This window comes from Centroberyx affinis, unplaced genomic scaffold (genome assembly GCF_046629955.1).
Source record: "Centroberyx affinis isolate AG114_WGS23_722 - 3 ecotype Tasmania unplaced genomic scaffold, CSIRO-AGI_Caff_v1 ptg002293l_1, whole genome shotgun sequence".
Lineage (NCBI taxonomy): Eukaryota > Metazoa > Chordata > Actinopteri > Beryciformes > Berycidae > Centroberyx > Centroberyx affinis.
In genome coordinates this window covers 167,543-185,586 of record NW_027280569.1, presented here as the reverse complement: position 1 = coordinate 185,586, position 18,044 = coordinate 167,543, and the positions used below count along the sequence as shown (strand labels likewise).

Sequence of the window (18,044 nt, the reverse complement as noted above, 5' to 3'; positions counted from 1 at the left end):
CATCCTTCCTGAAATAACTTGTTTTTGCAGATTTATGTTTTTTGTCCACCAGATACTGAAGTTATTTGTGAAACTGATTTTGACATAAACAGGAGCTTAAAGTCCCCAAAAGAAGCTATTTTTTCTCGTCATTTTGCTCGTCATCCCAATCCATTTTCAGAACTGTTCGACTTCCTAACTTCACAGAAAACTTAAAATGCTCTCAAGCTAGATTTTTGAAGTTTTCCCCTGCACAGACTGCTAATTGCTGTGTGTTGGTTAAATTCTCCACTAATTTGCCCCCCCTCCCCTCTCCCTCCACCCACCTCCCCCCCCACCCTCCATCAGCGTTGATCATTGACGACCACTGCTGTTCGTTAGCTTGATTAGTATTCACCGCAGCTCCCATCTCTTTGGCTGGCTCTTTTGTTTGCCTGTGCTGATTGGAGGGCCTCTGGTTAATTTAGATGCAGGGAAGCGGTGACAGAAGAGGGCTTATTAGGGCCGCGAGCCCACCCCGCCTTAAGTGCAGAGTCTCCAGCTCCATTTTCATTTGCCTCCATTATTGAATTTGCTGGCTTCTCATTCGCCCTGATTGCATTTTGTGTCACCTCTAAAAAAATCGGCCTCCCAGAGGTACTGTGACACTCAAGAGGGAGACTTACATTATGATACTAAAGTAATGAGACAGGCAAAAGTTTGGAGATTGACACTGGAGTACTTTTTTTTTTTTTTATCCTCTTTAATTTTTGAGGTTTTCTCTTTTTATTAGGTCTGAGCTGAATCTCTATGAACTTGGCTTTATTGAAAGTTGTCCTAACCATGAAGGCTGTGTAATCTGTGTGCCTGTGTGTGTGTGTATTTGGGAAGAGAGGGAGAAAGAGAGAGAGGGAAACCGTAGCAAAGGAGAAAGGGAGTGTATGTCTGTGTGTGTGTGTGCGTGTGTGAGAGAGATAGAGCATGACGGTCGGGTGGAGCGAGAGTGGGTGGAGGAATAGAGCGAGAGTGATGGCAGGGATTCATTTAGCGTCCGTCGAAGCTATAGAGGAAGTAAAAAAAAAAAAAAAAAATAAAAAAAATGTGTCATCTCCGCCCCCACCTTTTAGCTGCCTCCTTCAGCGCCTACACAGCTTCCATAATCCCCTAACGTGAAGCATTTTTCATAAGGATTCATCGCAAAACAATATCGTTTGAGACTGTGAAATTTAATCAGGGGGCTTTAAAACACAATTATGGTTATCGGGGAGGACACCGCGGCGGAGGGGGAGGAGGAGGGGGGGGGGAGCAGGGGAAGATGGAGGGGACCTCCCCCGCACTGTCTGCACCCCAGCGCTCCTCTCCCATTTGTCACAGAGTACAATATCTCTTTGGCTGGCAGAGCTAATAATGGAGAAGTGGGGAAACGGGACTCTGGAGACCTACCTCCGCCTCTCCGTGAAGATCAGATAAGTTCTCCTCAAGTCGGAGGCCCCAGCCGCTGCGGATTTGCTTGTAAGGATTATATCATTTATAAAACATTTGACAGCTTTTTAGGTGTGTGAATAATGCAGCTCTTTTATAAAAATCTGCAACTGTAGGAGCGAGGATATCCCCCCCCCCCCTACTGGAAAAGCGGCGCCACGTGCCGCTTTTTGCACTTTGTAAAGTTCATTCTGTTTTGGTCACTCTTAACAACCTAACCGTTTTGCTGATGCTTCACTTTTGGTGCCTTGAGGCAAACTAGTTGCCTTTTTCTGTCTCTATTATCTCCGCGATCTGAAGCCATTTATCTAACACCGGCTTGTTTGCGGTCTGGAGCCTTAACAGTTATTCATGGGATTTCGAGAAGTCGTTTTCACTTAAGCAGCTACTTTCTCAGCAGCCTGTTTTTTTTTTTCTTTTTTCCTCTTTAGAGTAAACATGCTTGGAGGCAATGTACAGTGGAGTGCCTCACAATTACACACAGAGGGTTTCCTAAGGGACTGACTGCTTGTTTTCCAGTCAAGTCATGTGTTTACCTCAAATAGCTGGGGTTTCTTTTACTATAGAAAATTGGGGGAGGGAGGGAGAGAGAGAGACAGACACAGAGAGAGAGAGAGAGAGAGAGAGAGAGAATCTATGCCAATCTACAGATTGATTTTAATTAAGGTTAGGTTGAGTAAGTTGAGATTTACCAGGTATACTCTCATGTGCATCCACTCTGTTCTACTTAATTTTCTTTACACTCACTCACACACACGTACACACACACACACACACACACACCCTACTGGTACTCTCTCCCCCTATTCAGAATTCCCTGAAATTGCATGCTCACTTAGTATATTTGTGTCGGTGTATGTGTGTGTGCATGTGTGCGTGCGTGTGTATGTCTTTTCAGGAAACCTCTCTCTTTGTTCTCTTCCCGGTGGAGTGTACTTCAATTGAGACAGTGGTGCAATATTGTGGGCATTCCAGCTATAAGATGAAAGAGATTTTTTACACTCGAGTGGGGAACTGAACGCTTTATTGTTCCGGTTCTACTGATCCCGGCGCACCGCTGCCTTGTTGCCTCGTGTGTGTGTGTGAAAGCTGAAAGCGAGAGACCTTGAGAAAGATGTTGGTTGGCTTAGAGCAAGGTGAGCTTTGTGGTGAGTGTGGTGGTGGTGAGTTTTCTCTTTTTCTCGTTTTTGGAAGACAACAGTGTTGGTTTCCCTCCGCCACTCCGTCCCTCTCAACAGTAATTTTCGAAGATGGTTATCGTAAACACAAACACAGGGTAATTGAAAATCCAGCTCGGGACAGCAAAAATAACTTCCCTCTCTCTCTCTCTCACACTCTCTCCCTTCTCTCTTTCTCTAACTTTCTTCCACAGGCTCTCATGTTAGTCATTATTTTCCTGAGTCACAGATTTGTTGCCGTTTCAGTTGTGTAATGTTCATTGGCGTTCCCCGAAGAGGTGGCACTCTAAGAAAATGAAGGCAATTTGTCTCGTTTCCCAGTTCGGCGCCTTCTGTCATGCCAGCTGTCTGCGCTGTGTCACAGGCCACACAGAGGACCAGCCACTGATGCATGTAGATGACTGCAAAGAGCTCGCCGGGCTCAGGGAACACACACACACACACACACACACACGCACAGATGCACAAACGCACACACGCATACATACAAACACAGTCATACAAAAGCATGTACAAGTACGCGCAATAACTCACACAAGCGACCAAGCACCAAATCCACCATTCATGCACATACAAACTTCCTCATTTTCTCTGTAACACACACACACACACACACACACACACGCACACTCACATGCATGCAAGCAAGCACCCACTCTGCCATTCATGCACATACATAAACTCCCCCATTTTCTCATTTTCTCTAACACACACACACTCACATCCTTGCATGTGCAAACAAACTCATTCTTCATCCCCTGCTCGCTTTATAATGCACAGACACACACGCACACGCACACACACACACACACACACACACACACACACACAAGCAGACACATCCACTTTCACCCTCGCACACCCCCCCTCATTCTCATTAATGCAATTGTATTAAAGCTTGCTGGAATTTCTGTTAAGAAGGTCTGCTCCACCTCATTTATATTTTGGAGAAAATCACAAGGTGGTTCCCCCGGGGCGCTCAGCATTCTCTCTCAAGCACTGAGTGATTAATTGGCATTTAAAAGGTAAAGCCTCAGCTTAAGTCTTCAGCTCTGCCTACAAATGCTAGGCTTTGTCGACCTAATGCAACCAAGCATCAGGATGCTTTTCTCCGGTAGTAAACTGTAGACAGGAGGTGTTTATCATGTGATTTTGTGTGTCTATGTGTGTGTATGTGTGTGTATGTGACCGTGTGCCATTTCACATGTTCACCTGCATGTGAAAAATGCAGGCACGCAGAATATACGTGCAAATTGTTTCTGCTTATTTGTTTGTCTGCTGTTATTTTCATGTTTACATGCATGTCTCTCTGCTTCCCTGTGCGCGTATGTGTGTGCAAGTGTGTGTGTGCGTGTGTGTGTGAGAGGCTCACGAAAAGAAGTGCGCCCGACCGTGGAGAGAAAGAGTGATCATCTCGATTTCTCCGTTCCCCATGCTCAGCAAGTCGGCCCATCACTGGAGTGAGAAAGTACATTTCATGTGGGCGGGAGGGGGGAGAGGAGGGGGAGGGGGGGGGGGGGGGGATGGAGGGGTTGCTGGAGGACGGCAGGGATGGAGAGATGATCCTAATAAAAGGAGCGGAGTGGACGGCCCGATCGTGCTCAACTTGAGTTGTGTGATGCGTGACATGCCCGCCCCCCGGACGAGACAATAACGGCAAATGCATGGACTCATCAGTCGAGGACGGATCACTATTACAGCCTTATTCATCAGCATAATTAGGGTGAGAGAAGAGAGAGGGGGGGGGGGGATGGAGAAAGAGACGTGGGACAAGTGGCTAGCAGCACTGATGAAAGCTCATCAGCAGACTCCCCATAGAGCTATGGTCACTGATTGGTGCCGGGGCCATCATCGCCTGGAAACTACTTTAAAATAGGGGCTCTTCGCACTGCTGAACGACAGTAAAGTGAACCTAATTGGCTTGCAAAAGCATCCTAGCACTGGGATCATTTTGACTTCCTTAACAATCCACACAGTGATTGGTTTGTGTTGTGTGTGTAAGATTCACAATACACATACATCAGTCAAGAAATCCTGCATGCCACCCTCTCCCCACTGTGTTGTATCGCATCTCCTGTCTTACTTTTCTACTTGCTCTCATCTTGAACTTTAAAAAAATCACTTCTACCACTTTCTGTAGCTCTTATTTCTTTTTCTAGCACTCCCCTCAGACATGATCATTGAAGGGTCACAGGAATATTGTCAGGGCGCTGTGACTCTGCACTCCTAACCATTTGTTGCTTGTAATGTCAGTGATCAAGGAATTGAAGCTGGTTCTACTGTTGACCTTACTGTAATGCACTCTGAATGACAGCATCAGCCAAGAGCCAAAAGCAAATGTAATGCTATGGTTACTGTGTTGTTGTGCATCCATAATATTTGCTTAAACAATGCAATGTGAATCAGAGTTGGATGAATGTAGACCTGACACAGTAATAGGCCTCACATACTGTATAGTATGCCAAGGCAAGGAGATAACCTGTCTCCTTTAACAATAACACATGCATCATTTAATTAGATTAACTCGTCACTCAACATCTCAAATAGAATTTGATGGATGTTTTTATTTAAACCACCTCACAGTACCATGAGTGCATACAGTTTCAGCATGTGCGGCCCAAGTGGGAAATAAACCCCAAACCCTGGCAGTGTTGGTGCCATGCTCTACCTATTGAGCAGCAGGACCGCAAACACTCACCTGTTTACTTGCCATGATGGGTATTGATGTTCTTTAATGGAATACCACAGGTTGGATTTGTGTTTGGTAGTGGAGGTGTGACTGTGTGTCAAGGTCATTCAGGGTTTCCTCCCCGTGTCAATCCCATTTTATCTTCATAGTACATTTTACAAAATTGCATTTATATAAAATATTTTATCATTTTGTTCATAATACATAGTTCAGAATTCTTTTTTTTAATCTTATTTAACCTGTTTTTAACCAGGCAAATCAATTAAGAACAAATTCTTATTTATAGTGACAGCCTGGAGAATTGGGGGAAGGGCAGAAAATAAAATAAAATAAAATAGTAATAATACTAATAATAATAAGAAGAAACAGTGAGTAATTTAATTTCATGTAGGATGGAACACTTATGTGGCATGTTGTGAAAATAGAAAAATAATTTGCTCATTCATTCATTCATTCACTCACACACTCACTCCCTCACTCACTCACTATCCATATGTCCAGCCCAGTAGTATGATACAGTCCTCCAAAATCATCTGCTCCTCCCACCATCATCTCATACCCCACTGCACAATTCCACATCAAAAGTAATGACTTATGTGACATGACAAACTTTCTCTTAGTAAGATTTTTTTTTTTCTTTCCATCAGCAATGAGCTGCTTTGATTCACCGCCGAGAGCGAGAAGCACCAAAACGCTGCTGCAGAAACAGTCTCGCACTAAACTTGACCCCGGCATATGGTACAGGAGCTGGTACTGGTGTTTTAGCATCACTGAGAACTATGCATGAGACGAGCATCACCCAGAAAAGCACTCGGTGGAACTGACTGCTTTGGTCAAACCTGCACACTATCAAAAAGAAGGATGAGAGATTTAATTTATGTGATATTCGTCCATTTTACTTCAGAGTGAAAAGAGTACAAATGCGGTTCGGCAAACATTTCAGTCAAGCGGCCACAATCTACATTGCATAAAATAAAAGAACCCACAGATGAAAGCTATTCTTACGGCATTACAATGGATTGAGGAAGTAAAGCCAATGAAGACTGTGATTTGTTCAGATTCAAGTTCAGTGTTATAGAGTCTTAGACATAATGCCCCAAGAAGTAGAGAAGATATCTTGCATGAAATCTTGTTGACTTTACTAAGAATATCCACGCTCTGAATCGACATCTATTTCTTATGAGTTCCAGCTCATGTTGGAGTCTCTTAAATCTGAGAACATTGAGCTATATATATCAATTAATAAGGCAGAAATCAAGTCTTATATCTGGCAACAAATCCAATAACAATGGCAGGATAGACGGGCCAGAAACACCAAGGATAGACGTCTATATCAGGTACAGAAAGAAGTGGGATCAGGGAGAGATATACTGTAGGTAGGAAAAGGAAGGAAGAATGTTTTATTATCAGAATGAGAGTAGGGCATACAAGATTTAATAATTCACTGCAGTTAATCAAAAAAACACCCCACATGAGAATGTGATCAATGCCATCAGAAGGAAAAAAAAAACGGGATTGAGGACTTCAACTTCATATCAGCTTTTTCTCATAATTCTGGAAATGCCATCTATAATTATATCTTCAAATATTTGCAACAAACTGGTCACATCCTCAGGATTTAATGTAAACTCTTAAGCCGAGGTGGCAGAATGAACAGTTGGTGGCGGTAATAACCTGGTGAGGAGGTGATTCGCCATTGTAGGAGAAGAAGAAGAAGATGAAGAAGAAGAAACTACAGAAGTCACATGTTAAGGTTACATCAGTGCCACATGATACATGATTTCAATCCAACACAAAGGTCAAAGTAATCATTGGTCAACGGAAATTTCCATTAAATGTTGCAGTGTTGCATGTGGAAATGTGGAAGTATTGTAAGTAATGTTACAAAAACTTCTGATCTGGTTTACTGAGTAAGATAAGGGGTGAAATTGTTTTTTCCTGCTGATGACATGCTGTTGTTCTCAGCTGTCTTTCAGAACCACAAGTGAGCCCAGTTGTGGCATTTGAAGCCACTCATTCAAAGGCCTTGTCAATTGCACTTCCCAGAGATCACCTGTCAATCAAACAGTGTGGGCGGAGCTTGGATGATCTGTTGATGCAGTTTGAGTTTCTCAAACTCTTTTGAGTTTGTCTGTTCAGCCACGGTGGCTATCGCTGCTCATGCTAAGTACCTAGTTCCTCTTCTTCTGTTTATTCCAAACAAACTGCTGCTGGAAATATAAAACGCATCACTTCCTGTGCGCCAGAGGATTTTCCCCCAGGAAAGCCCTACCAGACACCGGCTGTTTAGAACAGACAATGGAAAAGTTTTCATGAACTGAGTATAGGCTGAATCACTATTCTGGTAGCATTTAAGTGTAGCAAAACAGACATTTATTTACATGAAAATGTTGCAGATTATTATTGTAAGTAACCTATTACTGATGGGGAGAATTGTCCTTTTCTCTCTCGCTCTCTCTCTCTCTCTTTCTCTCTCTCTCTCTCTCTCTCTCTTCCTGGCCACTCCATCTTTTGTCCCTCCTCCTCCCCCATCCCTTCGATGCAGGACAATGGTTTTTATGACTACCTCGTGAATCACAGGAGTGTGGAGGGGGGTGGGGGGGGGGCTGCTTGGGGGGGTCGGGGGTGTGTGTGGGGTGCTTGGTGGATGGTTGGTTGTAGATCTCCCATCCTGATGGAAAGATCGAAGTGTGGAGGGGGGGGTGGCGCTAGAGAGGAGTATGTGTGTGTGTGTGTGTGTGAAGGGGGGGTGCAGGACTGTCGCCCGTTAATGAATGACCACCCGATACAGTCTTGTCATCCCGCCGGAAGACTTACTGCCCTTGCCTGGATGGACAGCAGAGGTGGCCATTTGTCTCGTGGCGAGCAGCGGAGGTCTGGACACAGGCAGTTAAAAGTACATTTGGGACAGAGCAAGGAGGGGGAGGGGGAGAGGGTTGTACAGACAGACAGCTTCACATAAAATAGCTTTTGGTACAACTGATTATATCTGTCATATTTCAAAGACTTCAAACATAGAAATTAATGTTCTTTTTTTTTCTCCACAATGTCATATAGTATGTCCATATGTCTCTCACTTGTTCATCCTTAAAAGTATTAATGTTTGATAGGCAAAGGTCTAAAAGTAGCAACTAAGTTAGATTATTTCTTGGTCATAATGGCTTGTATGTTCATGTCTGCATTCATTTTATAAGAGCATTGCTTTCTACCATGCTTTCTATGGGGCTCGACCCACAAAATCTCCATATGAACGTAGGCGTGCTGTCTCCATACCTTGGCATTCATGTTTCTCGCACTTTCATGACGATCATGTAGCTGAAAACTCAGATTACACACTCAATGTTACCCTCAAAAAGAATGGTACATAACACAAATACTAGAGCTAGACAACAGCTAACCATACAAACAATCAGACTAACAGACGAAAAAAGTCAAGAAAACAACACAAACATAGATCATCATCCTCCATATTATAACTACAATAACAATGAAATGTTAATGAACATGTGGACTTTACCCTTTGGGGATCACTTGGATCCCAAAGTTGCTCCTTGGAGAACATGTGTGAGCCTTTCCAATGGGAGAAGTTGTAGAACATTATAAAGCCAACTTGAAACAGATGGTTTGACATCGTCTAGCCAACGCTGTAAGATTGATAACCGTGCACAGTACCACAGAAGACTAAGGATTCTCTTATATCTGTTTAATTCAGGTGAGGCAGCGTGTAGGCCTAAGATACATTGCAGAGGATTAAGCTCAATAAGACAGTGTATTATGGATGATACTTGGTTACCAATCTCAATCCAACATTTATGAATTTCCAGACAGAGCCACATGAAAGCCACAAGAAAAAGAAACTTCATAAGTGGTTATGGACACTTATGGACTTCATAAGTGGTTCTGATTTCAGTCAGACAGTCCTCAACGAAGGGAAGTCTGCAGCGGTTTCATCCCTGTTGTTTCTTTTTTAAAGTGGTGCGCGACTTTGCATGCAACCGTCAAATGCAGCCAGTCGTTACAGCTGCAGCTCCGTCATTTTGACCACACACACTTTGCTGCGCTTGTTTCTGCACGAAGCAGGAACCAGGCTTGAGTCTCACTTCTTTTGCAAATAGTGAATACCACATTTTGGAGCTAAACTGTTTTGGCCTCTAATGTGTTCTTGTCTTTGACTTTGAACTTGATCTTTGCCTCGACTTTGACCACAAATGTCCCACCACCTGCCAGGGGAAAGTGTTGTCTTTTGGAGGATGTTTTACAGGGTGGCGTGACACTTTATAGTGCTGAGGGACGGCAGGGCGGCCTAGCTGTCAGGGAACATCACAGGTTTCATCTCCTCAACAGTTAACATGTTCATCAACAGGCTCGTGTCCTGTCAAGGTGCCTTGACAGATGCCTGCAACATAATCTAATTATGGGTTTAATCTGTTGGGGGTGCTGCTGATATGGCTATAACTTTACAAATGTATGAAAATGCAAATTTGATCATATCGCTTCAATTTCCTTTAGATGATTACTGTCTTACATAGTGGTATACAATGTCAGAAATCTGTAGAATGGGATTCCGCTCGCATAATGGTTGGTTGCTTATCTCTCCACTATTTTTAAATGACATCAAAGCATGCTGACGATGCAGGCCGCATTCTATTTGAACGGAGCGCAGCCTTTCCCTTTGTTCACCCGCCATCCGTGAATGTAAAACACCCTCTGATAAATCGTCCATTGTGACGGGAACATGATTACATGAAGCCGCGGCTGTAGGCCATTCAGCGGGCAGACGGAGCGCCGTGTCACGTCTAAGAGGGCTTTGAATAAATGTCCCCGTCTCTACCAAGGCCCACTTCTTTAATCAGGGTGTCGGATGGTAATGATTAGCTTCCTGCGTGTGCTCCCCAGCCGCCGAATCATCCGCATAACTCATACGCTGTTAATAATCTGCCCGGGGAGATAATACCGTTCTTTACCTTCAGCTAATCCAGCCCTAATCTGGACCACATCCTCACTTTTTTTTTTTACAAAATTTAATTTATTCTGACAAGTCCTTTCACGGAATCTGAGCCAGTGGATATTGGCGGGATTCGCGGTACTTCATATTCGACTCATTCATGGAGAAGAGGATGGAGGGCGATTGTATCTAAATCCCTCAACTAGGTTATATTTTGTACAGTCAGCTGGTGTCCCGGAGAGAGAGACAGTGATGTGGGCTGTTGTTTCTCTTCTACCGTGGGTCACGGCGTGGAGGGGGGGGGGGGGGATTACTGCATCATTTCATTCTGTGTCCATATCTGAAGCCCGGATTAGGAACAGGGAGAGGGATTAGACTTTGTTATCATTCTTCATGCAGAGGCATCTGTTGAGGGCACCGGTCCTTGAAAAGAAACATATTCGTGCTATTAGGCAAATACTGGAAGAGGAGGCTGCCTTTGTCCTTTGTGTGTCAGCTCACACTTTGATAGGGGAATGTGGAGTAGGTCAGGAGAGCTGTGATCCTTTTTCCTAAGAGTCAATTTGATGACTTGGACTTGTTGTGAGCCAAGAGAGAGCCCTTGAAGATAATAGTGGAACAATAAAATTGAGCTTGAAGAGTTTCAAAATTACAATGCATGATTTGCAATGCAATCATGAATCAATGCGATGCATGATTTAAATACATCTGAAGCCTATCTGCTCCCTGCCCCCCCCCCCCCCAAAAAAAAAAATCTACTCCAGTCACGGGATATTTACTAAATCATTATTTCATGAACGGTATCCCTCACTGAGGCTTTGAGCAATGTTATGTTTTTTATCTGCTCCAGTTTATTATTTTCAGTTTTAATTAACACAACAAGTATTCGGTGTCTTCCAGTGACATTCAGACTCATTAACTCGCACTAACTCTCGAGCCAAATGAAATTATTCAATACTCTGTGCATAATTATGAAATTATGCCTGTGTACAGTTTTGAGTTATTTCTCAAGAGCGAGACCACACTTTATTTCCCAAATCAGCCTTGCCGTTTGTATGGAGTAGCTCTTTATGAAACATCAGTGACTTCGGACATGGCATTGAATTACTGTACACATTTGTCAATAGCGTTTATCCTGATGCTGAGATGCTCTACAAGGAACGACATATGCAGCACAATGCTTTCAGACAAAGGAACGATGGGAGTTAACCTTGAAGTATTGATTTTCTGCCATAGCGTTCATGTACTATATATCCATGGCTATGCTCTTATTTCTTTCTCTTTTCCTTTTTTTCCATCTCTGTTCGTGTCTACCTGTGCAGAGATACTGAACGGGGGTGTTTATGTGGACCAGAACAAATTCCTATGCCATGCGGACACCATCCATTGGCGTGACATTATCAAGAACCCCCAGGCTGAGCTGCTGGTGGTGCCATCCAACAACAGCAACCTTGGATGTGAGTACTGTATGTGGGCCAGACCAATGGCATGGGGAGGGGTGACACACGCTGTTTAGTTTGGGTGAAAATCAGAGCAATTAATTGAAAAAAATCAAATCACAATATGAACTTCTGCAATTTCCTAATCGCAGAGGCTGCAATTAATTGCTTAATAGAGAGTAGCTTCCAAAATGGATTTCTGAACAAGGTGTTTTTTAGAGCTGCAGGTAATCTGTGGTCCATGAATCAAGTACAATATTGGTGAAAACCTCATTCATCATACTCAAACTCAGTAAACCCTGCACACAGACATCTATGTTTTTAACAAAATAACTTTTCTTTAAACAATTTTAAAGTTCTAAAAAATGCATGACAAGAAAAACTTAACGTCATAAAATGTGATGATATGAATCACAGTTTAAATCGCAATTGCAATATTCTGTCAAATAATCAGAATTGAATTTTTTGTCAATATTGTTCAGCCCTAGTATCTTCTGTAATTATGTGAGGCCGATACACAGCTCATGCACACTCATATGTGAACACATAGGTATACACACACATATGCACGTGCACAAACACACACATGGGCACAGGCAGAAAGAAATGCACTCAAACACACACACACACACACACACCCTTCCCCCACCAACCAGCACCAGTCATACCCTATGCCTTTTTATTTATTCTGTTTGCCTGGCGGTCATTTGGAAGCGATATCACATAGTGTTAGATCAACGTGTGAACCTCTCCATTGTAGTGGTATGGCAGCGGCTCTGCAGCGAGGCCCATGGAGCTGCTGTCTGCCGCGCTCTTTTTAAGACTCAGTGAATCTGACAGCTGGTTTGAAGCTGCCCACTTCCCCTGGTGCCCCCCATGGTCCCCGCAGTCGCTCAGCTCCCACTGCCTCGGACATAACAGGCGACGCTGTCCGGCGGACATTCTGTGTCAAAAGAACTGGCTGTTAAAGACAGACTCGTTCAAACTTTTCTGCACATTTTTGTACGAGCATCTTGCTCATTTTAAGGGCGAGAGATGGAAAGTAGGGGAGTGTTTTTTTTCAGGCCCTCAATATCAAAAGATGTCAGGGTGAACAAGCGGGGAAGCTGTCTAAAATCTCTCAGACAAAAAGTCATGATGACCCTTGTTTGCTGACAATGACTCATGCCATCAGCAGAGAGAGAGCCATGAAATCGTACAAAGCCAGTGGTTAGTCTAAAATAGAGGTGTGATAAGACACTTTGTACATAAATGTAAAACACCGGTATTTAGTGTTGATTAAATGGCACTGGAGGAGGGGGAGGAAAAGCAAGAAAGAGCAGAGGAGGTGGGCCAAAAAAACATAACAAGAGAGTGTGTGGGAGTCGAGGTTGCCAAATTGGGGCCCCTTGCCAAGACGTAGTCAGTATTTAACATAACAACCCCACTGTGGGAGTGGTTGAAGGGCCCGGGTGACAATCTGCTGCGCTATCCCACTTACTCTGTAATTAACCCATAGTCAATTAAGTCTTGATGACGGGCCACTGGCAGACGAAGGCTATGAGCGCTCTGTCAGGTCCCACTTTGTGTGTGTGAGGGCTTGACGGGGGGGAGTGGAAGCCTGTCTTTTATGCTTAGATTCTCCACCGGCCAGAAGTCGGCACAATGACTCTCACGCTATTGTCAAAGGAGATACGACAGATCTGTCACTGTCACCAGTCTGGGAAGTTTCGCAGGGTGTGTGTGTGTGTGTGTGTGTGTGAGTGGGTGATTGGGGCGTTTGATGTGTGTTTGTGTCAAAGCCGCTTGTCTAAAGTTGGCCGAGGAGTTGTCTGACGCACAATGCCTGGGCGCGCCTCTGTGTGTTCTGCAGGCAGACGCTGTCATCGCTCCTGCAATGGACGCTGCTGGGGCCATCAGGAGGACCAGTGCCAAAGCTGTGAGTACACACACACACACACACACACACACACACACACACACACACACACGCACACACATACACACACACTTGTATCCTAACTAGAGCTCGACTGATATTGGTTTTTGAACGCGATACAGACAATATTTTGTGCCAATATACAATATCATTAAATATGACCATTTTCATGCCAAAAAAACAAATATTCAGTGTTTACTCCCAAATGTTATTCTTGGCAAGGTGGATTTAGACCATCATGGGACACTAAAAGTCTCCATTGAGTCCCAGACTAATTAATTAATTAGTTAATTCGAAATTCGTTTATGGTTAGCAGTTCCTTAAACCCTTTCCAGTGCGCACGAAAATCCCGAGATTCTGCCACAAGGTGATGCTGGTGTGTACAGGCAACATTAAAAGTTAAATAGGAGAATTTGAACTTTCAGATGGTATAAATCATGATATGCTTTCTTGCAGTCAATCTTTTGAATTAACAAAAAACCTGGGTGACCCATTGCACCTACTCAATTGTAGGGGGAACATTAGGCCTTTGAATGAACAATTAATTAGCAAAAAACAGAATTGTAAAAAGTAAATGGATAAATAAAAGGTGCAAAGAAAATTAAATCTCATTCCAGGTTTTACAGTCTGTTTTTCTGTAGCTGTGGTCAGAGAGAAACTCCCTATATATCTGCGTTAGACGACATGATTGGCCAATATCTGGCCAATATCGGCCTGATATACCGGTGAATTGATATATCCGTCTAACCCTACTCATAACATACCAGTATTACCACACAATTGTTGGTGAACGGGAATAAAAAGCGAGGCAGCAGAGAGACAACAAAGGAAGGCAGGCAGCTGGCGAAATGTTAACCACAGCCCTCCATATAATTACAGAATGTTCCCCTCGTGTCGTACAGATCTAGAAAGGGACTGGCCTTTTTTCCTCCGCTGTGCCATAGACAGAATAATAGACTACGGAGCCACGTTTTTTTTTTCCCCACTACTGCATCATTATGTTCCCCAACACAGCGGAGAATGAGCACAGCAGTTTTTAATGCCTCAGCTTGAAGCTCCCGCTGACTCGCTGGCTGTTTTGTCTTTTACTGTAGCAATAATGCGTGAGAGTGCGTTCTTTAGCACAAGTATTGCTACGACTTCGATGCAATAGGTACGAGGTGCAGCCAAGTACTGGCTGCAATGCCAGTACCCGTACTCACCGACGCATGTGTAATGACTGAAAAAGTTCTTCTTCAAAGCAGTGTTGCAATAAAAACGGAAAAAAGAACACTAACTAGCTCCCTGGTTACCAGAAGAGTTGGCATAGCAACGAATAAAGCCGGGCTTTATGGGAATTATCAGCGCGGTTGGAAGGTGTCTGACTGGTCAGTCTGCTTGGATGAAAATAACCATTGTATAAACACAATTATAGTGAGTCAGTGGCAGTGCAGTGCTATGGAACTTTTTTTTCAACCTTTATTTATCCACGGGAAGCCAACTGCACATTCAGACCTTTCTACACACTCATACTGTACCAGGGAAATGACCCGTCATTTCCACGTGCCCCATTCATTTTCTATGTAAGCGGCTGTGCAATGCATTCTGGTCGTTGAGGTCCAGTCTACTTTATGCAAATCAGATGCATCCAATGCGACTCGCCGCCTCTCCAAACTCCTGACCCTCGTGAACAAACAACTTTTTTTTCAACTAGCCATTGTCCATCTAAAATGAATCAAGATTTGGCAACTGCACGGCCTGTTTCTCACCTCAAATATTTTCAGAAACTGATTTCGGTGGACTGTTTAGGTGAAATAAGTGTGTTCTTCCAGTTTGAAAACCAGAGACCAAGGACAGCCCAGCGAGCGGTGCATTCACCTTCCGTCCATGGCAGATGAAAGTGGCTAATTCATCCAAACTTTCATCCAAAGTGTGAAATAAACCCAGGAAGACATGCATGTCTGTGTTTTTATGAGTGTGTGTGTGTGTGTGTGTGTGTGTGTGTGTGTGTCTCAGACCTTTAAAACCCACTCTCTTTTTCGCTTCCTGGGCAGTGACAAAGACGGTGTGTGCAGAGCAGTGTGACGGGCGATGCTACGGGCCTTACGTCAGCGACTGCTGCCACCGCGAGTGTGCTGGAGGCTGCTCCGGCCCCAAGGACACCGACTGCTTCGTACGTCACGTCAGATCGCACACACACTCTCTCTCTCTCTCTCTCTCTCTCTCTCTCTGTCCTTCTCTCTGTCTTTATATCTAACGTTCTCTCTTTCGCTCTCGCTGTTTCCGCTCTCTTTGTTTCCGCTCTCTCTTTGTGTCTTTTGCTTCCTTTATTGTTTTTCTCTCACACACACTATCACAATCACACACCTATTCACACACACACACACACACACACACAAAAACATCCACATCTCTAACCCCTGTTTGCTCGCCATCCTCCCTTCCATGTGTCCACATCTTTGTGTAACATCTGTTTGTCACCCGCCCCGCACCAAAATGATCCACTTTGTTTACCGGCTGATAAATTATTTGTCATTTTACGGGGCTGTAAAAGTCGGCAGCAGCGCCTCTGATCAAAGAACAAATTGGTGATTCAGTGTTCCAATTAGTATCCCTTTTATCACCTCAAGTTCTTCCTGTTTCGTGAACTTGTGCGCGTCACACACACACACACACACCGGCAGAGGCAATATTGTGGTTGTAATTCACAGAAAGGCTCATCCAATTCAATTACGGCTGTTTCAGGCTAGGCTGTGGCCACAGACGACAAAACACGCCAGAGGTTTATGGGAAAACATTTCACCATTTCAGATCATAGCTTCGGATCAATGGCTCCAATTTTTCTCCCATTTGCCGTTCAAAGAGACGAGGGACCGGCCCGCGACTCACGATCGGAAGTAAAAATGAAATGCTGCCGTAATACTCCCTCACTCACATTGACTTATGTGAGAAAATAATCCCCCCCACCCCTCCGCCCCTCCTTCACTTACTGCTCCATGCACCCCCCCGTGGGGCCTCCGACCGGCATCTTCTGGCTCCGCTGACTCTGGTTGTGTGCTGTCTGCAGGCCTGCACCAATTTCAATGACAGCGGAGCGTGTGTGACCCAGTGCCCTCAGCAGTTGGTGTACAGCAGCACAGCTTTTCAGCTGGAGCACAACCCCAAGGCCAAGTACACCTATGGAGCCTTCTGCGTCAAGAAATGTCCACGTAAGTCTGCCTCAGTTCTGCCCACCGAACCCTCGAAAAGGAAACCAGGCGCTTCACTCAGAGGCATACGCATGCAAACACTCAAATGCACACACTTAACCACACATAGACAATCAAGACAGTGAGTAAACACCTGTGTTGTACCATTACTAAAACCATAAATAGATGTTTTGATGCTTATAATTAAGTTCTGTAGTCTGTACAGTATCCAGTATCCTTTGTTGTCTCCATTTATGCATTTATCCTCTATCTATCCTGCAATAGGACTGTAGACAATTATTTCTTGAGTAGAGCCCAATTACTGAAACATTAAACACTTGCGCCTCTCAATCAACTAGTTGCTAGACCATCTGTTGTAGCTTCTGACACCTGAAAAGAGAGCAAACCACTTTTTTGGGTGGATGGAGCCAGACTGCTGCAGTAATTGAGCAAACATGCAGAAAAAAGTCAGACTTCTACAAAAGCTACATCTATACATTGCACATTTAAGTTCTACTGAGCATCAAATAGGCATACACTGATGCCACTTTTCCACTGCAGTACCAAGTACCCATTTGATTCATTACTTTTCCTGAACAATATAGACCTAAGCCATTAGTTTTTGATCATTACACAAACGTGATTAAAATGTAATCCATTTCTAAAAGTCTAAAATCCGTGAAAATGGAAGTGAAATTGGCAGAAAACAAAGTCATTTTGCTTTTATTTTTTATATTTTACTACATGCAGTACTCTTGGTGCCAGATTCTAATATTAAGAAAATTCTTCAGCACTCTAATTTAATCTGATATCTGCACAACCCTACTGTCAAACAACTAAAGTAAAAGTCAGCTAATACTAATAACTCCTCTTCATTTCTGCCAGATAACTTTGTGGTGGACCAGTACTCCTGTGTGAGAGCCTGTCCCAGCAACAAGATGGAAGTGGAGGAGAACCGCATCAAGATGTGCAACCCCTGCACTGACATCTGCCCTAAAGGTAAACCCAGTGGTCTAGACCTGCGGGTGTTGTGAGAATACTTTTACCTAATTTCTCCTCCAAACAACATACATCTTCAAACTGTCAAAATGTTTAACTCCTAGACAATAAGTCCAATTGAAACTAAACTTGCTAAGCACTCGCAGATATCCTTACAAATTGCACTAATTGGCGTTGCTATAATTAAAGGTCAACATTTTTAACTCAAATATGATACCTTAGACACTACTGGTACCTGATGGTGATGCTACAAGTAAACTAAACTTTGA

The 18,044-nt window shown here is 43.8% G+C and overlaps 1 protein-coding gene across 1 annotated transcript in view; it reads left to right on the top strand.

Annotated features, from left to right (window-relative positions):
- Positions 1 to 18,044, top strand: part of LOC139655520 (receptor tyrosine-protein kinase erbB-4-like) — a 134,226-nt gene that overhangs the window by 44,783 nt on the left and 71,399 nt on the right. The window contains exons 4-8 of the mRNA XM_071532956.1: positions 11,575 to 11,709; positions 13,544 to 13,609; positions 15,643 to 15,761; positions 16,656 to 16,797; positions 17,662 to 17,775. Coding sequence (XP_071389057.1) covers positions 11,575 to 11,709; positions 13,544 to 13,609; positions 15,643 to 15,761; positions 16,656 to 16,797; positions 17,662 to 17,775 — 576 coding nt within the window. The remainder of the gene's footprint in view (positions 1 to 11,574; positions 11,710 to 13,543; positions 13,610 to 15,642; positions 15,762 to 16,655; positions 16,798 to 17,661; positions 17,776 to 18,044) is intronic.